This window comes from Ursus maritimus, unplaced genomic scaffold, assembly GCF_017311325.1.
Source record: "Ursus maritimus isolate PB19 unplaced genomic scaffold, ASM1731132v1 scaffold_8, whole genome shotgun sequence".
In the NCBI taxonomy this organism is placed as follows: Eukaryota; Metazoa; Chordata; class Mammalia; order Carnivora; family Ursidae; genus Ursus; species Ursus maritimus.
In genome coordinates, this window is record NW_024426996.1 from 42029516 (window position 1) to 42055036 (window position 25521).

At 45.8% G+C, this 25521-nt stretch overlaps 1 protein-coding gene across 1 annotated transcript in view; it reads left to right on the forward strand.

Moving 5' to 3' along the window:
• SCFD2 (sec1 family domain containing 2) overlaps positions 1–25521 on the forward strand; it is a 431339-nt gene that overhangs the window by 380601 nt on the left and 25217 nt on the right. The window contains exon 6 of the mRNA XM_008701475.2: positions 15801–15946. Within this exon, the coding sequence (XP_008699697.2) occupies positions 15801–15946 (146 nt within the window). The remainder of the gene's footprint in view (positions 1–15800; positions 15947–25521) is intronic.

Below are 25521 nucleotides of genomic sequence, written 5' to 3' on the forward strand. Positions count from 1 at the left end.
TTCTGTGCCTAGAAAGCTCTTTCTCAGGTCCCTGCAGTGCCGGCCCACTCACTTCAGAAAGGTTTCTGCTAAAATGCCTCGTCCTCCAAGAAGCCCTTCTTGACCATGTCTAAAATAGCTCCTATCTCCATTTTCTTTCTGAGCATTTATCTCTAATGACATGTTATGATTTGTTTACTTGCATATTTACTTATATATCATCTGTCTCCCCCATTGAAATGTAGGCTGTATGAGAACAGACACTGAATCTCGAGTACCTGGCAAGTCGTTAGCACTCAATTAGTATTTATTGATGGAAGGAAGGAAGGAAGGAAGGAAGGAAGGAAGGAAGGAAGGAAGGGAAGAGCAGGTAGAGGTAAGAGAATGTGCAGGGACCCCCGAGCTTGAGGTCTGCTGGGGCACAAGAAGGCCAGAGTAGCTGGAACCCCACGGAGAAGTGGGCTGGGGAGGCCTGGGCCTGATCACGGTTATGTAACAAGGTGACAGCCCTGATGAGGCTAGTCTGTGGCAAAGCAGGACTTTTCGGGGGCCGGGTGGTCATGAAGAAGACTTGGGAAAGCAGAACCAGACTGCAAAGAAAGCCCCTGCCTCCGTGGACTTCGGAGACCACGAGGTTATTTCTGGGGCTCCTTTGTGTTGGTTATTCACTAAATAAGCCTTCCTCAAGCCATCGCAGGTTCCGTTCTGTCGTCTGAACAGGGAACATGACGACACCTACTCTGGTTGTCGTCAGCACCGTCCCCAGCACTGGGAGCCGCCTCATTACCACAGGGGGGCTCTAAATTTCCCACACGCAGTGCTCAGTGCAGGTGCTGTGGTGGGAGCAGAAGGAGGAGAGGACCCTGCCTCTGAGTCTCATAGGAGCGTCTGACGGAAGGACATGTGCTCCTGAGCCCCGTGAGAGGAGTGTCCACAGCACGCCTGTGGGCGCCACCAGTCCGGGGCAGTGTATCCAAAGGGCGCGTGCGTCTGCAAGAGGAATTCAGAGGGATGCAGATGGACATTTTTTTTCATAGTTACATATTCTCTGATGCATGTTAAAATAAGTAAATGTTCGCACATCAGATCAGCTTACCTAGAATGAATAAAGAAGTTGATTTAAAGTGAACTCACAAGTGGGGCGTCTGGGTTGTTCAGTAAGTGAAGCGCCTGACTCTTGACTTCGGCTCAGGTCATGATCTCGGGGTCCTGGGATCGGGCCCCACGTCGGGCTCTGCGCTCAGCAGGGAGTCTGCTTGAGGGTTTTCTCTCTCTCTCTCTCTCTCTCCCTCTCCCACTCCTACTCGCACACTTTCTGTCTAAAATAGATGAATAAATCTTTTTAAAAAGAACAAAGTCAGGTTAACTCATGAGAAAAGACAGTGACTAACAGAACAGGCGGCACACAGCAGCAGCAGAAGTGAAGGTGACAAAGGACTGGCTGGCACTCAGGAAACAGGGGGCCACAGACCCAGGGCCTGTGAGCTGAGGGAGGCCGACGAGCAGAGTGGTCTTCAGTCACTCTGTCGAGTCAGACTTCGCAGAAGAACCCGCAGGGCGTGGACTGAAGGGCCCAGCCTGACACGGGAGCCAGGTAGCGGCATTCAGCACAGCTTGTAGAGAGAACCGAGTGGGTCTTGGCAGGAGGGACCCGGAAAGGCAGCTAGACCTGATTGTGCCCAGGGGAAGAAAAGAGGTATCTTAGGGTCTTTTTCTAAGATGTCCATTGACAGAAAGGTAGTCTGAATCAGGGCTATGGCGGAGCCTGTAAAGAACAAAGAAGAATGTGCCAGAGCCCACATTTATTGGCAGAGACGGTCTTGTCTGTCAGGTTTTCTTCCCCAGTAGAAATAGAGACCCTGCTCTTGACCTCATCAGAGATAGGGTAACCCTGAAGACTGCGTTGAAGGGTGAAAAATGAAATTAAGCATATGATTTCTGCCAGGCGTCAGGGACAAGGGGGCGAGGTTAGGCGGGTAGAGCTATGGAGCCCAGGAATGTTCTTTCAGAGGAGGTCAGTTCAGGTAGCCGGGAATAAATTACACCACCGCCCAGGGGCCAGCCTTCCTCCTCACCAGCCAAAGAGAGCGGTGCTCTGGGCAGCCAAGAAAAAGAAAAGGATGGAACTGATGTGTGCTGCTCTTCAGAACTGGCATATCTTTATTGTTTTGCTAATTTGAAACTTAAATTATATGCTTCTTTGAAAAATCAAAATGATACCAAAGTACACAAAGTGGGAAGTCAAGGGCCCCCGTGGGTAACAACTCCTGACAGGAAATTGTGTCATTCAACAGCTGCTTCCTGAGACCTACCGAATGGCAGCACAGACACTGTCTTAGGAGGTTCACATGCTCCATAATTAAAACAAAGATCTTTGTCCTTATTGGGCTTACATCGCAGAGCTGTGCTGTCCGATACAGTAGCCGCTCCCCGCATGGAGCAATTAAATTAATTAAAAGCAAATACAACTTAACCATTAAGATTCCCCAGCCAGACCAGCCACATTTCAAGTGCTCCATAGCTGTATGTAGCTAGTGGCCACCTTACTGAACAACACAGATATAGAACATTCCATCACTGCAGAAAGTTTTATTGGACAATGATAACCTAGAGGACTAGTGACTGTTAACAGTTTGTTGTATATTATTCTGGACCTGTATACACAAATACATAGATGTGTGTGTGTGTGCATATGTGTATATGTACACATGCATATATACACTTGTGTATATATAAGCATGTGTATACACGTATGCATGTATATATATCCCGTGTGTACACATATGTGTACATGTATGTATACATATGTGTACATGTATGTATACATACTTGTGTGTGTAAATGCATGTGTGTATGTATGTGTGTACCTATGTATATATGTATGCCTGTGTGGATATATATTTATAAAAATACTTGTGTGTGTGTATGTATACACGTGTGTGTATATATATTTATGTGTATACATGTATGCATGTGTATATATATATAAACATATCTAGGTATATGATTGTGTGTATATATATTACATATTAATATATATATTGAAGATTCATTTATTTATTTGGAGAGACAGCACAAGCAGGAGGGGCACAGGGAGAGGGAGAAAAAATCTCAAGCAGACTCTGCGCTGAGCACGGAGCCCTCCATGAGCCTGGATCTCATGACCCTGAGATCATGACCTGAGCCAAAACCAAGAGTCGGACGCTTAATGAGCTGCGCCACCCAGCACCCCATGGCAGTGTATGTATTATATAGCATATGTGCTGTACCTACTGTTCCAAAACCTACTCTTTGCCCTTAATAATCTACTATGGGCATCTTCCTTTATCAGTGAATAACAGAGCAAACGCATCAGTTTCCATCCTCATAGTGATAGATGTTTAGTTTCAGTTTTTCACTACCATAAGCCATATAACTGTGACCACCCTTGGAACTTACATCCGTGTACATTTCCGCAACCCTTTGTTAACATAAATCCCGCGAGGTGGACTGAGACAATTCACGCGGCGTGCGGAGCACCCGGTGAGCGCTCCTCGCAGGTGTGACTGCGCCAGGCTTTGCAGAAGGCCCTGCGGTGGCCTTTTCCAGGAGCTGCTGCTGCTCCCTGAGATCAGGCCCTGAGGCTTTTCACAGCCAATAGCGCGGAAATGCGATGCCCTGAGGCCATAGCCAACAATCCTCCATAGAGTTTCGGTTTTGTTGTTTAGGTTTTGCTGTTCTCATCAAAAGAATTACACATTTTGGATCTAGCCACATGTCACATGTCGCACTTACTGACCACCTCCTGGGTACCTGGCTCTGCATGAGGCGTAAAGCCCGTTGAGTTCTGAGAACCGTCTCGTTTTATGAGCTCACAATGAAACCTTTGTGACAACGTGACTGCTCATTAAACCTGGTTCGGAGCTATCCACACAGTTCTGTTTTGTTTGTTTTTTCACCTGGAGAGAGGCCAGCGTCGGTGTAGAAATGAAGGCAGTTGTGAGGTGGTGTGGAAGGCCGCATTCAGACGTTACCAAGCTGGACGATCTGGGTTGCTTGCTTTTTGTTTCCCCAGTGGAGGCCCAAAGAAATGGTAACCATTTTGGAGTTTTCTTTCTACACTAACTCCCAACTCCCCTGCTGTTTCGAGGCTGGGGAAGCTGACACACTCTGCCTTCAGATCACAGAGCTGGCCATGGCTTAGCTCACTAGCTCTTCAGCCCCTCTCCATCCCCACGCTTCAGGGGGAGAGGGCACCGCCTCTGAGCCCAGCCCCTCCTCCCTCACCCTCCATGACACGTGGTGGACATAGAGTCACTGTGAAAACGGCTGCGGACTCAAGAATGTCCCTGCTCAGAAGGAAGTGAAAGCCCAGAAACCCTGAGACTTGGTGATCATTCATTTTTGCTGCCCTGTAGACTTGCAGTCGGGCTGCGCTGTCTCCCTCAGATGCTGGAGGGGATGGCGGACAGACACTGTGGGAGCCTCATACCGGATTGGGCTTGGGACAGGTACAAAGGCCCCAGAAGGCCGCAGACGGTGGCCCACTCCACCATGCAGGAAGCCTGGCCCCATCCTCAGGGTCAAGGAAGCGGGGAGTAGCAGCCGCCTTCTCCGCAGCTCCTACCAAGATCCCTCAAACTTCAGTGTGACCTGAACCCCGAGTTTCAGAAGGCGGACATCTGCCTGTCAACTTGCCTGAGTTCCTGCATGTGTTTCTGGGGTCCACCCTCGAGGTTTTTCCTTGCCTCCAAGAGAGATGATACTTCCCCTTCTCCCTGATGCCACGGGACTGCTGGCAGCCCTCTCTGGACTTTGTCCCATCTCTGAATCGGGCGCGGCTAACCCACACGCTAATCCACGCCGCCTCCAAAAGAAAGTACAGAGAAGCGAGAGATCAGAGGCCTCATTTAGCGGGAGCTTAAATTTCAGGCGTGGGGATGCTGGCTCGGTTCAATGGAGATTTACAACAGCAGGTGCAGGGGAAGCTGAGACTGAGGCAGAGAAGGATTTTGTGTGTTGGGGGAGGGGAGAGGTAGGGGGCTCATTTGATCTGCCTGCTACTGGAAGAAAACTAAACTCCATTTGCTCTGCTATTCTTTTAGGAAACAAAAGAGATGAAAGAAACTTTAGGCCAATAAGCTTCCCTTTTATTCTTCCCTTTTTCTCAAATAGATCAGAAAATGATCCCACATTATCAACCACCTAACCTTCCCTTAAAATATAAATTAAAAGAACACCAGTGTTCCTCCCTACTTAAAATCTCATGATAACATGCTCAGCAAGGCTGGAGCTCAAGAAACAGAATGGAAAAGAAAAGACGTAGGTTTTTAAAAAACTCCTCTGAATGACGATGAGAACAGAGGCAAGGAGGGTCAGACAGTAATTGGAAAAGCTTTTAAATGCGCCATGATTTCGACTTTTGATTTCATCCTCTCCTACAAATGGACAATTAGCCATAGAACAGGTTTGTGTAATTAGCAGGCAAGCCAAACCCTGAGTGATTTATTCATCATAACTTGGATAAGAGAGCGTTTCCCAGTGACACATTACAGCCAGAAATGACACCCCATTATTCCCACACTCTCAATCTTATTAGCATTCCTAAAATAAAGTACAACCTTATCTCTTAAAAATCCTTCATGGGAAACAGACTTCTGGTACTGTTTTTATTTTTTTTATTTTTTAATTATTTTCTGTAGACAGCACATAATTGGGTTATTTATTTTTTTTAAATAATAACTTTTTTTATGTTATGTTAGTCACCCTAAAGTACATCCTTAGTTTTTGATGTAAAGTTCCATGATTCATTACTTGCGTATAACACCCAGTGCTCCATGCAATACGTGCCCTCCTTACTACCCATCACCGGCCTATCCCAATCCCCCACCCCCCCTCCTCTCTGAAGCCCTCAGTTTGTTTCCCAGAGTCCATAGTCTCTTGTGGTACTGTTTTTAAAACCAGCAACAAGACTGGACCTGGGCTAAGATTCAGAAAGGAGAGAAATAGCGCACTGCAGCATGGTCTGCCAGCGCTTCCTTCTTGGTCTGCTCCTCCAGGAAGCCTTCCGGGTGATCAGCTGCCTCCACACCAGGTCCATCAGAGCAGCCCCTCCCCCCCCAGCACATACACATACACACATCTCTGCGCTGAAGCATAGGGAGGGACGGAGTGTGGAGGGTAACAAGGGACAGGGCTGGCCACAGGTGGTGGCACATTAGGCATGCTTCTTGGAGAACAGATGGCTCAGCCTCTCGTGGGTCTTGGAGAGACCATCCACGGAAGAAGGCTCTGGACTTCTCTTTCCCTTTATTTCTGAAATGTCAGATTGGCCCATTGGTTCCAAAACTATGCACTTTACTGCTAAAATAAAATCATGGCAGTCTTTTCCCAATGCAAAGAAAAACGAAGCAGATCAAATTTTCCCCACGGTTGGTTTATATCCCTGTGTTTTCTTACCTCTGTTGCTGCTTCGGCTTTGTAGCGCCCAAAGAGAACAAACAGGAGGCAAGCAAATATTAACACAAACACTGTCAACTGTGCGTAACCCACGGGTGTGCTTTGATGACACCTTTGCATACGTGTAATATAGACTCGTTTTCCTCCTGGTTCAGAAAACGAGATCAACTGTAGTCCTTTGTCACAGTGTCCTGTAAGGTGCAGCGTGGCTCCCAGATACTCTCTGCCACCTGACAGATTCTGAAAACGACCAGATGCAGATAATCTCTCGTCCCCTCTGGGAGTCCAACAAGCCATTTGAGCCATTCAAAACCACCAGAAACATCAACACTTTGAAAGGGGACTTATAGTAGAAATGGCAAGTTTATCATTCAGTAGAACAGATTCCACAGGTTAAAAACAATGACCTGTTGGGAGACACTCACGGTGAGATATGCCGTTTGAGAGCTTGTCTGTGATCACTGAGGAGCCCGTGTGCCGTCCTCCTCGGAAATGGGAAGGTTTGTGAACACGAACTCTGGTGAAAGTGGCTCTGTGGGCATTTCTGGGTCTTGTGGCAGGTTTTGTTCCTGGAAAAGGAGCCCAAAGTCAAAGTGATATGAGAGAGATCTGATTTTCCTGTGGTGATAAGCCTGATCATAGGAGATTAACCGATCTATGCCTGCCAGTTTAAAGGAACAGCCTCGCACATTGGGTATTTCCATTACTCTGAGTGCCAAACTTCAGGATCTCTTTGTCCAAGGTGACTTGGCTCGATTTAATAGGATCCTATGTTCCCAGCCTATGAAATTGTGTAATTTAATATGAGACAGCATCACATGGTTTTTACGAAGTCCGTGCCTCCCTCACGGAACCACATAATCTTAAGATGAAGAATCTATGATTATAGTGAGGGCAGTCAGAAAAACTGCCTTGGAGAGATGTTTCAGAGGCAGCTTAGAGGGAATGTTTCAAAACAGGAGGGGCCGTTTCCTCTTTCAGCGATGAACCAGGATGGTCTGTTTCGCTGCCTCCTTGGCCTTTCCTGCAGCAGCCTTTAGGTTCAGCGTCAAGGGCTCCTTGACCCACGGCCTGCATCCTGCTCTCTGGGCCTCACTGCCAACTTGACCTTGCACCCTGCCATTAAAAATGCCAGTTCCAAAGCATATTCCGGACAGTTCTTCCTGCAGGCTTCCCCACCTCGTGCTTTCTCCTGGGACAGCCTAAGTACTCAGGCTAGAATCCTGGACGCTCACATCCTCTCGTGACTGTACAAGTCCTTCCTGGTCCACGACACATCCCAAACCTGCCTGAGGATCAAAGATCGCAGCTGTCACTCCTTCCTTTTGTCAACAGTTTTAAAAAACCCAATTTGCCAGAGGCTGAAAAAGTGGTGTGACTGGTTTTTGTTTTGCTAGACTTTTTAAGATGATAGTGGATCCATTTAAGAGATTGTATGATAGATGGTATAAAGCATAATTATATGATAACACCCATGAACCCACCCCCCTGCTTCCTTGCCTACCCCCACCCCCCACTTCTCTGAAGTTTGTATTTATCATTCTTGTTCTCTTTAAAACAATTTTCTCTCCTCTGCATGTATCTCAACCATGTCGAGTTTAGTCTTGCTTGTTCAACGTTCAGAATTTATGTGGCCAATTGAGGTGGCTCTTCTGAAGTAGCCCTTCTGGGACTTGAGCCACTTAGGCGTGTGGCCTGCAATTGCTCAAGACCATCAGGGAGCTCTTTGTTTGAAATTTCCACCAGAGCTCCTTTATTATCACCTCAAGAATCAGCGCTGTCGCTTTGCAGCCATGTGTGGCCTGATCCAACTCTCTTTTTCCTCTCCCCTCTCTATTTCCCCCACCCATTTAAAAATAGGTAGTGGGTGCCTTCTCTGAGCCCGGCGCTCTGCTAGGGCTCAGCAGTAGACCAAGCAGAGCCCATGTCCCCACTGGGGATTTATGGCCAGTTCTCCTCTCCTTTCCTCCTGTACCATGTGAGCCATAACTTAGGCCACAGGCTAGGAGATTCCAGGCCCTTGAGCAGGATTCAGTGAACAGAGAGGCCATGGGATCAGTGAGGGCTGGGAGCCCGAGGAGGGAGGCTTATGGAAGGACTCCAGAAAGTGGTCAGCCTCCCTGGGCCCTGTCCTGGGCTCTCTGTGGCCTCACCTGGATATTTCTGACTCCAGATCTCTTTGTGAGGCCAGCCTCCCCAACACAGTCTTGCCAGCAGAGTTATGCCATTCGCTCCACACCAGCGGAGGAGGCCCTGCCATGTGGTATATATATAGATCCAGGACTCCATGAGGAGAGAGGAAATGAGCCCTGTAGGTGCTAGACTCTGACAACCCAGACTGTGACTTTATGGTAGAAGGACTGAAAAGTCCCACGAGGCCATCAAGCATTAGACGCCACTGATACAGCTGCCTGTGTATAAACATGGGACCTCAGAAATATGTTTATAGATATACTTTTTTGATTTATATATGATATAACATAAATTAAAGAGTACAAATAATATACGTATCATTCATGTTTCCTCGACCAGCTTCCACAGGACCCATTCACCAGAATGACTGACGTTCTTCAGTCCCTCTATAAAATACAAGGACTAATGCCAACACTCTGACCCCTCGAAGCTCTAGGGCAGTCTCCACGTGCCGGGCACATCTGCTCGTCCTGGTTGCCTGTGTGATTCCCAGGAGTCATCAGCCTGCTTATGCCAGTGGTGCTTATTATTAAGTTGCACACTTTAATTAAACGTTCCGCATTTTGATGAAATATGAATTCAAAAAGAAAATCATTTTTGTAAAAACCAGATGGAATGCTTTTGAAAGACTCAGTCAAGATGAGTCACTTTAAAAATGCTTTTGAGTTAGGTATGAACAAGGTGACTGTAGAAGATTGAAGGAAAAAAGTTAAAATCTAGAAGAATTCTGCTCTCAGATTGCTACAGATGGCTTTAGCATCTCGTTCTACTTGAAATGGATGCAAGTTGGAAATTGTACATGGTACATCATGGGTTTTTTTTAAAGTCATTATAGCAGACAAGACTCACAGAGAAGACCTTGGCCTTTCCTCGAAGATTAGTGAATAAAGGGACATTTATGATTTAATTTTAAACAAAATTATATATACATATATATGAATATATAACATATAATGTAAATTATGTGTGTGAGAGATTGATTTTTCACGATCCCCCATCTCTGAAGGACGCACAGTCACCTCTGGGTCCCCAGCGCGTTTGTAAAAGAGACTTCTATTATGGTTGTGCTTACACGCTTACAGGACGGCCCTACTCAAGGGTGGTCTCTATACCGTCAGCCAACCTCCCTGAAAGGTTTCAGGTGTGATGGCACTTGCTAAGGTTTATTTGGTTTTTTATTTTGCTTGGTTTTGTTTTCATTTGTCAAACATGTATTGAGAGCCATGAGAAAAGAGCCTAGTTTAGAAACAATGGTTTGGAGAGAGAGAAAAGGCAACGTCAGACTGCTGGATGGATGAGGGAGGTCATGACCTCCCAGAACTCCGTCCTTTCTGGACAGTCACACTCCCAGCGGACCTTTTCTCTCACTGCAGCGGCGACCCCTGCTCCGGGGCTCTGCTGAGCGGCAGGGGGCCAGGGATGGAAGCTGGGAAGCAGCCTGATGTTCCCAAACTCGGGACCAGCAGAAGGATGAGGAGGCAAGCCTTGGATAACTTGGATGAGAAAAGGGCCTCTTGACGAGGCTCAAATATTTTTTGACCCTAGCTCTTCCCAGTCAGATGTGAAGGGCCTTTCAACCTGGGAGGAGAATAATAGTGCTGAAAGGGGAACATTTCAAATCCTATTTTAGCCCTGCCGCCCAGTATCGAGCCACACAAATGGCATGCTTCTGCTTAAGTGAGTATGTGTGCACAAGCTTGTGCACGTGTGTGTGCGCGCACGCTCACGTGTGTGTTTCGGAAGGCCTCCTGTGAGGGCTGCTTCAGCTCCAATCCAGGCAAAGGCCTTGGACACAGCAGCCTCCTGATAGGAGACACTTTAGTTTCCTTAGTCCCTAAGGAACAAAACCAAACTTATGGAAAAATAGGTTATTTTGAAAAGGTTCCGAAGCACCAGAAATTTTCCAGCCTGTTCCCCGAGAGAGCAACAGAGGAGAGCTCGGCAGCCTGGAGTAAGGAGGGTGGCTTCATTCCAGCCATCCCAGGAGGATGGGCAGCTCTTCAGCCTTACTCCATTTTCGCTTTGTTGTGGCTGGAAACGTGGCTCCCTGCCGGGTACAGAGCCACAGAAACCACTGTTCTCTCTCTCCCTGCTGAAGTTAAGGGACTTCAGTAAGTGGAGACGGGGGAGAGGAGAGCAGAGGGAGGGGAGGTGCGGGCACAAGAGCTCTATTCTGTTGCTCTGAGGAGTAACTGGACCCCTGCCCGAGAGATCCCCGAGCCCTCCAGAGAAAGAAATTGCAGGGGTATGAGTCATCCCCCATTTCAGAAGAACACAGGGGTGCCCTGGGGATTGGGGGCCTCCCTTATCAAGGCGTAGGCAACTGAAGTACACAGATCGTGCTTGGCTAAAGGCTAGGATCAGCTTCTGGTTTATTATCTATTTAACTAAGTGGATTAAATGAGAATTGACTGGAATTGTACACTTAGAGTTCCTTTACAAAACACTGTTATCTCATAAGCTGGCTTAATGGAACAGGCTGTCAGGGGCTTATTAGAAGTAACTGAATACAGCGCCTTACAGAGCAAAGATCCAAAGAAGGGTATACAGCCTGGCTGGGAGACCTCACAGCTTCTGTGGCTGCGAAAGACAGGCCTGGAGTATGACTGCAAACCGCAATGTTAGCATCTACCCCGAGGGACAGGCGCAGGTCTTCCCAAGAAGAAAGGCATTTGCTACTTACTCCATTTTAAAAGCATTTCTTCAATATGAAGGCTGAATTAAGAGTTTCATTGATATTTTATATATGTGGTCTCAGCACATTTGAAAGACAGCAGAGTGGGGTGGCTAACAGGACCATCTTTGGAGTTAGACTGCAAGGGTTTGACCCTTAGCTTTGCCACTTATATTCGTTGAGTGGCACTGTGTTGGTTGACTTCCTAAGGGCTCAGTTTCCCCATCTGCAAAGTGGAACTGCTATTAGTAGCGACCTCACTGTATTTCTGTGGAGATTCAATAAGCTGAGACGTACACACGTCTTAGCATAGCCCCCGGCAAGGTGATGGTCTACTGAGCGTTCAGTGATCAGAGCTACTACTCTTGTTGCAGAAAACATTCATTCCATTTCAGAGCTTTTGGGCCCACATCAGCTTTAGCTATTAATTGCAGTATGAATCTGGACTGGGCCACATTCACGGAGGAGACTCTGGATGGTGGGGGGCAGTGGACATGGAGGAGCTCAGGTCTGTGATCAGCAGGACATTTGGAACCCTGACTTTGCCAAGGATGGTGATATGATCTTGCAGAGGTCATTTATCTTCTCTGATCCACATTTCTAAAGTGTGTGGTGGCGGGGGGAGCGAAACTTTCATTATAGGATTTGGGTAAGTGAATGTAAATCCTGCTTTTGGTAAAGACCGATGTAAATACGAATAATGCTCAGAGACCGGCCTCGTGTCCCAGAACCATGTACACTGTGGAACACTCGCTTTGAGGATATCAGACATGGTGGAAAGAGGTGATGCTTTGGACAGAAGTTGCTCACGTGCAGTTTATTTGAACAATGAAAATAATTGACTATTTTTCAGGAAAGTTTTACTTTATTTGTGAATTTAGGACTTTTAATTTTCCTTCCAACAATGTGATAGCCTTATTTTTCTGTTGGGTTCCTTTGAGTTTAATTTACCGGTAATCTGTAAACGTTTCTGTCAAACAGTCTGCTCCACAGTTGACCTAACTCTCTGCAATTACACATTAATTTCTATGCATAATCCACAATTTCCATGAATTATCTATAATTTTCAGTAATCTACAATCCAGTAGATGATTCTGTTCCACTCAGTCTAATGGATGAATGTCATGTTATTTTCCAAAAAATTGAAATAGACCATATGAAAGATTGGATGACTCTTTCTATTTGATAGAAAATGAATTAGATTAAATAAAAAATTCAGCCTAGTGGCAGCTGGGTGGCTTCATCGGTTAGGTAGCTGACTCTTGATTTCGGCTCAGGTCATGATCTCAGGGTCCTGAGATCAAGTCCTACCTCCAGCTCCACGCTCAGCAGGGAGTCTGCTTGGGATTCTCTCTCTCCCTCTCCTTTTGTCCCTCCCCCTGCTCAAGCTCACATGCTCTCTCTCTCTCTCTCTCAAATAAATAAATCTTTAAGAAAAAAAAAAAAAGATTCTCTCTCTCCCTCTGCCCCAACCCCCCAACATTGCTTATGCTCACACACACTCTCTCTCTCAAAAAAAATGTTTAGCCTATTAGCTGAATCCCATTTTAGAGGAATTGAAACATCGTGCATGGTATTAGAACCAGCGATGTCTTCTTATTTTCATGCCTTTTTTTACTTGAAAGACTAGTACAGAATGTCCAACATTTAGATATAATTGATATGATTTCCCGTATTTTAAATGGCTCAGGCTGAGAGTTTAAAGAAAGAAACTACACGAATGAGTGAGAAGCCATAACCTTCCGGGGTTTCTTCCGGTTGGTTATTGACTAACGCACAAGCTGGTCTGTCAGCTAGGGCTGCAATGCCAAGGGTAAGCATGGCGTGAGATCAGCACATACCCTGTACCTGTGGATCTTCACTCTTTTGGGTTATGAGCCTCTGCAAGAATCAAGACACAGTTATGGACAGGGCCCTCAGAAAATGACACACTTTCTCCCGTCCACAAAGTGTGACATAGAATTCTGGGGAGTCACAGGAGGTCCTGACTTCCCTCCATGCCCCCCCCACCACAGCTCACTGAATGTGGAGGCTTCCTCTCACTGTGCTTGACCACACTGATTTTTTTTTAATGACTCAAGTTGGATATTTCTGGAAACCAGGAGTTAAAGACTAGTCAGAGAATTTTTATGATACAGTGAGCAATATACATATTGGTCTTTGTCCCCAGTTCCTGGCATACAGCTATTAGAGCCCTTGGAATTTCCAGAGTGATGAGAGTGTCTCGTAGGCTAGTGGGATGACTAGTGGTTGGGACCCCTATCAGCTTCAGGATGGAGGGCTGGTTGCCAGAAAAACAAGAACATGTTTAGAGAGTTGAGATTTCAGCCCCACCCCCCAACCTCCAGGGAAGGGAGAGGGGCTAAAAGTTGGGTTAATCACCAATGGCCAGTAATTTAATCAATCATGCCTATGTAATGGAACCTCCATAAAAACTCTTAAACAATAGGGGTGGAAGAGCTTCTGGGTTAGTGAACACCTCTAGGTGCTGGAAAGTGTCAAATGGCGGGGTCCCGTTGGCAAACAGCCTGGCAGTTCCTCAAAAGGTTAAACACAGAGTTGCCAACTCTACAGCAACAACTCTACTCCCAGATATAGCCAGCTAGCTAGCTAGCTAGATAATACGTAGACAGATAGATATCCAAGAGAAATGAAAACATATGTCTACATAAAAATTTATAAAACTTAGCAGCATTATTCATAGAACCCAAAATGTAAAAATAACCCAAATACCCATCAACTGATGAACACATCTATAAAATGTGGTGTATCCATACAGTGAATTTTGTCAGCAATAAAAAGAAATGAGGTAGTGATGTATACTACCACTTGGATGGAACCTTGAAAACATTATGCTAAGTAGAAGAAGCCATTCCCAAGCAATCCTATGTTCTGTGGGTCCATTTATATGCAATGTGCAGGGATGGTAAACCCATAGAGACAGAAAGCAGCTTAGTGGTGCCGGGGACTGGGAGGAGCGTAGAAAGTGGAGTGACAGTCCACAAGTCTGGAGTTTCTTACTGCGGTGATAAAAATATTCTAAAATGGATTGTGGTGATGATGGCCGTACAACTAGGTGAATATACCGACAGCTATTGGATTGTACACTTTAATCATATGGTAGTTAATTTGTATGGTATATGAATTATATCTCAATAAAGCTATTCCCAAAAAGGAATGCAGGCTCTGGATCCAGGACGTCTGTGTTTGGACGCCTGTGGAAGTTCTGGTGTCCAGTGACAGGGATTTGGGTGCAAGTACTGTATTTGGAAAGATATTTCTGGAAGCATAGTCAGGAAGTAGAAGAGTGAGCCAGGGAAGGAAGGAAAGCCAATAAAGGGGCATTAAGGAGTGAGTTATTATTGTGGGCAGCTGGGGCTCCATCCTTCTGGGACTGAGCAAAGGCTTTGGAGACCACACTTCAGAATTGTGCCCCCAGGGAATGAGAAAGCTAGGTTGTTCCTACAAATGCCAACTTCCTAGGACACCCAGCCTGCCCCACACAAAGGCCAAGTGTGCTCGTACAACCAGAGGAAGCCCACAGACAAGAAGAGAGACAGAGACAGAAACACAGAGACAAACAGGAGATAGGCTGCAGGTACTTGAGGTCGGAAGCAGAGAACACGAGAACTGTTCCCCAAACCTACAGTGATGTCCAGGGTGACTGAGCAGATGTGGGCAAGCATTGCCAGCGTCTGTTCCCAGCGGATGTTCCCAAACCACTCTGTACCTTGCTGCCTGCCTCCTTAGAATGGGGAACATAATAGCTCCTGTCTCATAAGGGTGCCGTGCGGATGAATGAGTTAACGTATCTGAGTATTCGAGACAGCCAAAAAATCACATCTTGGATCTTTGTTTTTTAAACTTCTGACTTATCCATGATCATTTCTCTTCTGAATGGGCTTCTAACAAGATAGAGAAGAAATCCAGCTATTATAAGTGTCAAAGAAAAATAGAATCATTGCCGAGAATAGTCTTCTTATTAGGCCCTCTTTGTGTGTTACCAGCTTTGAATATCTGCCTTTTGAAAGGCACCATATGCTTTGTGAGCACATTAGGCAGATGCCCATCCCAGCAAGATCTGTTCCCGGAGCAGCTCTATCATCTCTCAGTCTTGCTCTTCTGCTTTCCGGAAACTGTTGCTGGGATTCAAGCAAGAGAGGTTCATCACAGCACTGTCTGGTACTTTTCTTTGTGTCTCCCCCTGTTTTCCCAAAGCTATGTTCTGAGCATAGTAGACGCTGGGGAGCTTTCTTTCCGTGAAGCTTCTACAGTGTGGGGACTGAAGCCAGTGGCTGCCATTCCAGGTGACTCTGAGTTCTAATTCTGTCAAAGACATTTACACTTGGTATGTTTCATTGCTCATGGATGGTTAAAACTGCCCAATTGGGGAACAGCCAGGGTAAGATAGGGTTAAAAAAAAAATCCAACCGTGTTACATCAAGCTCAAGCCGTCATGATTAAAACTTAATTTAAAGATGTGTTCACCCAAGAAAATCTCTCTGGATTGTTTCAGGCTGTGACTCTTCAATTAAGCTGACATTTCCCAAATCCAAAATTGCTGCGGATGAGCTCTTCACCTCGCTTCGGGATATCGCTGGAGCTCGGAATCTCATGAAACAGTTTAAGTCTGTGTATGTTCCTGGAAATCATACCCACCAGGCAAGTACATATGTTTTAAAGTAACCATCTAATCTGTGTTGTATTTTTAGGATTCAGAGACTGCAAAAAGAAATGTCCGTTTTAGCCTCTCTAAAACGAGGGATTTGTTCTAGATGAAGTCCAAGCCCCCTTCCGGTTCAGAGTTCTGGGTACCCCTGAATCTGAAAGCCTCTTGATTCGTTTGCACTTACAGGCTTGATGCAGGGAGATGAGCACTGGCCTGGGGGCCAGCCACTGCTCTATAGCTGTCCCATATGCTGTAACCTTAGGCAAATCCCTTTACTTCACTGGGCCCTACTTTCTGTGGGTGCAGGGGAGGGGCTGGCCTTCTGTGATTCCCAAGCTTTGAGATCTAAGCAGTCCCTAATCATTCTGAACAATTAGAACAGAATTACCGAATAATACTATGGCAAGGAAAAAAGAAGTTTGTGACAACAAAACCTTTGTTATTTAAAATTCCCCCACCACCTCCTAAGGGCAGTGGGGGACTTTAGAAGGGTGTTTTGAATAGTGCGTAGGAAGATAGTATGGGAATCCAAGATTATAAACTCATTGAGGGAGAGGCCCCCGAGAGACCCAAAAGGAAGCTTAAGGACTGAAGAAAGGCTGGAGTCATGGAGGCTGGGCTGTCTCTGTTGGACAAGGATGGAGACACAACTAAGGTTCCTGGTGGCCAAAGATAGCTTTGAGGGAAGAACGGATGTTTCTACAGGAAAGATCATTAGCGGAGTATGTGCAAGCATCTTCTCCTTCGTCTCCCCCTGAAATCTCAGTAAAATCCACTCTATTTGCTATGGCTGCTTGGGGAGTTGAATGTGCGGTTAGTAGGGACTCTGCCATAGCGAGGGGTTCAGTGTCAGAATGCTGACCCTTTAAGGTGGGCAGATAGACAAGAGCTAAGGTTATCTGCGATAGTAGCCTGGCCAAATCCAGACTCTTTCTCCCATGTATTCTGGTAGTAGCTGATACTTGAAGAGTGCTCCCACATTGGGCTTGTCCTTTGATCCTCACAGGAAGTAAGCCAGGGAAGCATTATTACCCTGAGATCCAGGAAGGCCACGTGACTTGCCAAAGGTGGTCAGGGCCAGATGCCAGGTTTTGGCTGCCGCTACAAGCCTCCTCCCCGCTATTACCATGGATCTCGTGAGGCTCTGGAAGTACTGACTGATGGTGCTGCTGGGCGGCTGCGATCACCCACCAACATATGAAAGACCTTGGAAGCTGGCTCTCCACTTAGTACGCAAATTCCCATCCCTTGGTCAATGTCCTGAGAACACCACCACCACAAAATACAGATAAAGGCCCTCAGATCATTCATCGTATGTAGTTTGGTCATTAAAAAAATCACCAATCTTAAATACAGCAGTATGGACTAGTTCTAGAAGACATAGAACTGGTGATTTATGATGAGCTTTAGACCAAAGAATGTCAAGATGCAAGTGGCTGCTATAGTTACAAAGTGCAAATAAACCACTAAGTTAATAAGCTCGTTGCGGTTTTATGATCATCATTGTGACTAATTTAGCCAAATTCACATAAACATGCATTAGCTATAAATCCTGGGCATGATAAGCACAGTGATAAATGGCTTTATCTCCTAGGCTTTATCTCCCTGCTGCCAACACTGTCATTTCTCCAGACCTCCGAACCCTGTCCTGCGGCCATTGCCTTCAGAAAATGAACTTTCCTTTGTAGTATATACTCTCTTACAGTGAGTCAATAACATTGACCCATGCACTGAAAATCCTGAATGTCAGTAAGCAGGAAGTAGGGGCAAGGTGGGGAGTATGGGTATCTTGCGGTGATTTAGTAAGGAATGATACAGACACATGCTCTGAAATGTTGTACAACCATGAAAATGGTTGAGACAACTCCAAATGTGCTTAGCAGGCCTGTGTGTGAATCCTTGGCTCAGGCTTTGCTTCTCAGAGAACTCAAACTGAAACAGAGGTTTCTGATTTGTTAGGTTAAGAAAAAAAAAAAAACCACCTGTAGATGATTCCGTCAAGCATTTTTCTATTTTTGTTTAGAAAATAAAATAAAAAGTATATGGGTATGTATATTTAATAAGTCCTTAAAAATTAAGGAAAACTTTATAATGGTTGCCTTGTGGGGGATGGGCAGGGTTGGTTGGACAAGGAGGAACTCTGACTTCCTACTTTATACTTATGTGGACAGAGAGTTTTTGATGGGATTATGGGTGATTTTTACCTGTTCAGGTTTTTTGGTAATTTTTTAATTTAAAGTTTTCAATCATAGGTGTAAGCCCAGTGAGGACAGGAATTTTGACCTGGTTTGTTCACTGCCATATCCTCAGTGTCTAGAGTGGTATTTTCCATATAGTGAATGCTTAATGAGTATTTGTTGGGGGCATCTTGAATGCAATACATATAGTTTTATCATATATCGGAGGATTTGGTGGCATGCAAAGTATGTATCATGAGAAAAAGACAAATGTCGAGACTAGATTCAGAGTCCCCTGTGTCTAGTTTTGAAGATGGGCCTTGACCGGGCAACTTTCTGTCATCTCTTCTCTCAACTGGGTCCTCAGCCCTGAGGCCCTGGGTGGTGGGGTCGGGTTGGGGGTGGGGACCATGCTTTCTATCTAGCTCCGTGCTGTTTCTACACAGCATCTAGTCGCCATGTTCTGGGCTCCCTGGGATACCCAGGAAAGCATTAGACCTGGTCCAGCTCCAGATTCCTGTGCCAGCTCTGACCAGTGCTATGAGTTTAGGCTCTCTCCCCTGGATCCCAGGGCCCCTACCTGCCTGCCCCACACTCCCTCCTGCACCCCTCTTTCCTACTCTGGAGCACAGGCTGCCTCTCAGAGCCACTCCTCTTACCCCTGCTAGCGTCTGAGGCATTTCTTCTTTAACCTCCATCCTTTAGCCCTTTGGGAAAGTGTGTCAGCCTCAGCCCAGAAAGCAGACATCACTGTCATCATTTCAAGGAGAACATGATTTCATACAAGAAATCAACCACATATAAAATCTCTGGAAGGGCTGGAGGACTGGGATCTAGACTGCATTTCTAGAAATGATCCAGATCTCACACACCTGGCCGTCCAAGGGAACCAGCCCCGCTGCAGCCAGGCGAGTGCCATCATGGGGATCACGAGCTGCCATCGAAGCTCTTGACTTCCAGAACCTACTGCCGAAGCCGGACAGCACATCCTTGTGTGCTCTCTGTGGTGTGTCTGCAGAGCCTCGCTCCGTGCTCGCCTCCTAGAGGGTGGGTGGGTAGATGGCTAGGTGGATGGATGCATGGGTGGATGCATGGGTGGATGGATGAATTAAAGGATTCTGGGCGGTGAGTCTTATCCACAATGGCATTTCTTATGCTAGTAATTTTTAGTGAGACTGAGGTTAGCCCGGAGCTAAATAGCAGTATCGTGGGTTCGAGCCCAGCATAGCAGCATTGAGTTCATAGGTCCAGAGCCCTACCAACTGTGTGACCTTAAGCAGGTTACTTCACCTCTCTGTGCCTACTTCCTCCACTGTACAAAGGAGCTAATAATAATAGTTCCTCCCTCGTAAAGATGCTCAAATGATTAGGTGAGTTAATACATGCAAAGCTCTTAGGACAGGAGCCGTCAAAGACAGCACTATGTAAGCATTTGCGGTAACAGTTGCAGTGAAGGACAAAATAGGCCTTTTTTTTGGTCCTTTTTTGTAGCATTTCACCTTTTCTTCTGCTAGGAGAGGGGCCACATGGAAGGGGAGTCATTCTCAAGCTGACTGTACCGTTAGCTGCTGTGCATGGTAAGAGTTTATTGCTGACGTCCGTTGGCTTGGAAAGGTTGTGTTTGCTCATAGACTCTGTTGAGTGGAAACCTAAGGCCCCAGTTTGCCTGTGCAGCAAGTCTTCCTATGCTTTTGTTTCTTCCTGCGAATGTTCCAGTTTAATGGGAGGCTTACCCTCGTCCCTAAACGCCGCCATGTTTGATGTGCCGCTCTTACTGCTCTTGCTCAGCGGCAGCATCAGGAGGCGGTTAGGCCGATGTCTCAGGGCGAAGAGCTTCTGTGCCCTTTCAGACGAAGTACTGTATGACTCTTGCATGACCTGCTTTGGCAGAAGTCTGAAAGTGCTGCGCTTGCTGGGGAGAACCTAGCACACATGCGTACTGTCTTGTGCCTCCGGCAGGCTGCACAAGAGTACTTAGCCCAAGGAGGCCTGACTCAACCGGCGCCTGGTGAAACACGGCTCTCTGAACAGTCTGCAGCCCCAGTGCCCTTGTCGACAATCCCCAGCCCTGGCTGTTCTTTTCCAAGTGCTAAGCTCTCTTCTTCTCCTTCCTCCTGATTCTATCTTCCTCACTCCCGACCTGCTAGTGCCATTTTTGAAAGCAGTGACACAAGATGGGACTAAACTGGGGCTAGGAGACTTGGCTCTGTCCTGGAGTCCGCCTCTAACTGCCTGTGTCAACTCAAGCAAATTAGTTATAGCTTTGGGCTTAGGTTGTTGGGGGGGGTTTTTTATATTGAAGTTGAAGGGACTACACTTAAAATGTTACAAAGTAATCTGCTTCTGGTTTGAAGGAAGGATGGGTGGATGGAAGGATGGATGGATAGATGGATGGATGAACAGATAGGCAAATGAACCACTTTTTAATCAGCAGAGCAAACCATTTCCTTTAAGAAGATGAAAGGGGAAAAAAATCAGTGATAGTAAAGCAAAAAATAAACAGAAATGAGCCGTGGAACAGTCCAAGCCGTCAGCAGTTTTGAACAGATGTTTTTCTGTACAGTCATGGATTGAGACAAAATGAATACTCTCTCGACTAGAGTATTAGAATCAATTTTGCGGAAAAGGGAGAAGCATCTAGGACTGAGAGGGCCCGTGGCTGCACCAACACCCATCAGCAAAGCCACGGGTGGCAGAACTGACTGATGGGGATGTGATGGTGGCAACAACTCAGGTTTTCTTGGAAACTGATTATCTTGGACCATCTTTAAGGTGCACCAAATTCAGGAAGATGTTGGAGTTAGACTAGTTTCTAGAAATTGTCCCTGTCTTATGTATAATGCCAGAAACTGCTGCTATACTCAATACCTTTGTTCAAGAACTAGAGTCAGGTCAGTAAAAGAATCTTCTAAACCCACTCCCATTTTATCCACCACAAACAAGTAACCAGAGACATAGACATAAATATTTTATTCTTCATATTTTGATTAAATATAGTATTTTAAGTCTAGTTTGTTTTAGAAGAGATACTGGCCATTTAAAGGAAAAAGAGAACGTTTCTGGTATAAGATCAATTTTTTTGAAACTTCAGCTTTTTCACATTTAATGCCAATTGGGGATCTCATTAGGCTCTGTCCTCATGAAACTGTCGTAAAGGGCCACGTGATGGTTTTCATAGTTCTACTCACTTTTGCCTTTATGGACCTCTTCCTTTATAAAAACTATTAAAAATTATATTGTACAATTACATTGGTACAGAGACAATATTATATATCAAAACATTATCTTTGACCTCAAAGTTCATTTTTTTCCTTCTGATTTTAAACTAATACATTTCCATGGGCCCCTAAAAGTCTTGCGGGCTCTGGGCACTGTGCCTTCTGTGCCTAATGGATTAGTCGGCTGTGGGGTCAAAGCCCCCACTTGGCACCAGTCTGCCTAGGACAGGAACTCAGCTAGCCATGAGGGAGCCGCAGGCGTGTCTCTTCTCTGGAGTAGTCCTTGAGATCATTCGTGATGCACTCACCCAGGAGCTACTCAGTTTGGTCCCAAAGTAACAGCTCAGAAGTGAGGGAACTAGACTCACATGGGGGGAGGGGTGGGGGAAGGAGTCTCCTCATATCCTCTAGGAGCCAGTTTCTCTGGAACAATTCCACGGACATAGCTTCCAGCGTTCCTCCAAGGGACATGCCCAGTTATACAAGAGTCATCGTGCTCAGAGAAGCCCAAAGCTCTGGTTCTCTGGCCGGTATTTCGAGCTCTCTCCAGTCTAATGCAATTTACTAAGCCGGGGTCGTTTTTATCATAAGCCATCTTGCCTGGCTACAGTTTGACATTCTTCTCTTATCAGGTTTCCAGGGAAACAGAGCTAGAAAGTTAACCAAAGGTCAAATTCTTATGCAGAAGAGGGGGAAAGGGTTTAATAATCCTTTGCCTATAACATTGCAACTTGCCAGTTAAAGACATGATTATATTAATGTTTCAATACGGACTTTACCGTGTGTCTGTGGCAGAGACAATGTATGTTCCCCAAAGTCCATTTCCTTTTCCTCCCAGGCACACTTAGACCACAATTTCCAGATTCCCTTGTGAGTAAATGTAGGTTGGTGACTAATTCTGGCCAAGAACAATGGGTAGAAGTGATAGAGCTCGTTTTCAGGCTGAGGCCATAAAATCTCTCTGGAAATCCTCCATGCTCACTCTCTTTCATCCGCTGATGAGATGTAAATCTTCCGAGTGGGATGCCAGTGCCCTGGGGAGTGGCGGCGACACTGATAGAAGGAGCCTGGGTACCTGTACGGTTGTGTGGGGCAGAGACCTCCTAGTGTCAGCACACACAGGACGTGATATAAACAAGAAATAAATGACCAGCAAGGAAAGGGAAGAGCAGTTTGTCTGTGTTTTTGATTCCTCTCCTCCCCACCCTCCAAAGGTGAACTGACAGAGTAGGTTTGATCAGGAAAATTAAATTACTCTGCCCAACTCTCTTAATGTCGGAGCAGACCACACAACTGATCTCCCCTCCAGCCCACCCTAACATGTGAGGAAAACTTTGAGCAGAGCACTAGGGGAAGACATCTCTCTCCCCTATCACCACCTTCTATGTGGTTCTTTACTGAGAAATGGGTGGCTTCTGGCTAAATAGAAAATTCCATGACAGTCAGAGGCTTCTCATCTAAGAAGCCATTGCTGAAGCCGGGCATTCCAGTCAGATTTCAGTGACATGATTTGGGACACAAAGCAATCCAACCTAAGTGGCTGAGAGGAAGGAGCCAAAGGTTCTCGACATTAAAAACCCTAATTGTAAAAACTAAGAAATGTGTTTGCTAAGAAGTCATGAGGCCAGTACTGCTTTAATGCCTGAGAAAGTCTTTCCCAAATTGTGCTTTTTAAATGGACAGTGTCATTTCGTCATTCTGTGCTTAGCTGTTTTAGTAAAGAATTAGAGGTCTTCTTCTATATATTTAAGTGGGAAAACATATCAACATCTCTTCAGTAAAATATATGGTTTAGTGTGCTTTGGGTTAAACGTAAAAACAGAAATAAAAGAAAAAATTCAAACTGGCTTAAGCAAGGAAAGTAATTTATTGGATCCCATGACTTAAAAGTCAAGAGAAGGGACAGTGTCCAGTGGTGAGGAGCCATTGCTAGGGTGATGCTGGTGGGAACAGCAAATCAACGGGGAAGAGCACATTCTCCCTTGCGCTTCCTGCCTCCACTATCCCTCTAGTGCCCCCTGTTGGCAGAGTCTAGCAGGTCTAGATGGCAGAGTCTCAGGCCAATGTGGCATAACTAAGTACAGAAGACAGGCTTTGGAGTTGAGAGAACAGCTTAATGACAATCACATCTCAATAGAAAATGATTTTTTCCAAATTGCTGTCAAACGAAAAGATAATCAGAAAGAACGCAGCCAAGAAATCTAAGAAATGAGTATCACGGAGCTAAGTCAGGCAGTTAATTAATGAAAGCATTTATATTATTGTTCTAGATTATGTGATGTGTTTATCTGTTACTCTCACTCTCAATAAACATTACCTACATACTTAAAAAAATGAAAAGATTTGCAGCCTTCCGCAATGGCATACAAGGATTACAAAATCCCAAGAATGAAGGTATTAAGGGACTAGCCCTTCCAAAGCTCTGCTCACACCCAAGGGGAACCCCAGCTCAGTGGGTATTTTGTCCTGGGTGCTTCATTGCCCAGAGCTTAGCTGAAAGTGGAGCAGGGGGGAGGACAAGATCCCCAGTCCCTCCACACTTCCTTCTTTCCCCTGCTCCCCCAGACCACGCTGGAGAGAACCATCACCCCCGGCCCACAGCCCCCTGCATAGAGGAGGTCAGAGTCGAGCATTTTAGCTGGATGACAGACTTCTGTGTCTGAGCTCCTTCGACCACCACCACTCTTCCTCTTTGCAGGAAGTGCATCCTTCAGAGAGCAACGACCTTGTTGTATTTTTTTTGTAGATTGGGGGACATACTCTCTCCTCCCTTAATCATGACAGCCTAAGTGTATTTCTCTGGGCTTCTGCTTCAAGTTATTCTATATAACCATATAGAGGCTAATAAAATAAATAAATGTAAGCTCCTGGAAGGAAGGCATGGCTCTTTATTTATTTATTTAACATAGCTCCATGGCCAGCACGGAGCCCAGCACGGGGCGTGAACTCACGACCCTGAGATCAAGACCTGAGCTGAGGGGCGCCTGGGTGGCACAGCGGTTGGGCGTCTGCCTTCGGCTCAGGGCGTGATCCCAGCGTTATGGGATCGAGCCCCGCATCAGGCTCCTCCGCTATGAGCCTGCTCTTCCTCTCCCACTCCCCCTGCTTGTGTTCCCTCTCTCGCTGGCTGTCTCTATCTGTGTTAAATAAATAAATAAAATCTTAAAAAAAAAAAAAGGCCTGAGCTGAGATGGAGAGTTGGATGCTCAACCGACTGAACCCCCCAGCTCCCCCAATTTCTTTATCTTCCCTTTGCACTTTGTATCCTTAGAATTTCATTCAGTTGCAAGTCACAAAGATCTGAGAGCTAGTGGCTTAAACATAGGAGGGTTTGTATTGTCATGTCAAGTAGATGGCTTTAGTCTCTTCTTGTTAGGGTGCTGGCGGCCCCACCAGCCATCACCAGCCAAGGTTGCTTCCAGCTCTCAGCTCCAGCATCTCTAAGGAACGGCCCTGTTTCCCACCGTGGCCGCCGTGCTTCGGGTACCACTTCCATGTTCCAAGCAGCAGAACAGAGAAAGGGAAAGAGCAGACCCTTCCCTTTTGAAAAAGGAGCATTTGCAAGACCCACTACCCTCCTACCTGCATCTCACTGTCCAGAACTTAGTTACGTGGCTGTACCTGGCTGCAAGGAAGGCTGGAGAATAGACTCTTTTAGCCAGCAGATAATGTGCCTGCTAAAAACTAGATTCTATTACTAAGGAAGAAGTCAGTGAATATTGATGAAATGCTGATAATGCAGAATATTGATCAAAGGACTTCTCTTTGGAGAGCAATTTAAAGAGATTAAAGTTTAAGTTGAGAGTCAATGTCCAGAAAGGCTGAGATGACAGAAGGGCTCTCGAGACAGTTTACTTAAGAGGAGATGATGTGCAAACTCCAGAGGCCATTCCATGACCTCATTTTTCTTTAACATTGATAATATTTGTTGGATTATGTTATGATTCCAGAAGTATACCTGTGAACTTTAGAACATGTGGAAAAAGAAAAAATAATGTCCCCTACTCCTAGAACCTAGAGATAGCCCTAATTACATTCTGGTGTACTATACTTCAGTCTCTTCCGTGCATAAATAATTTGTTAATTTTTAACAAATTAAAAAAAATAGATCATTCTTGCTGTTTGTAGTGGCTTTTTAACTGTTTTTGGAAAAGCAATATATTGAAAAGTCTC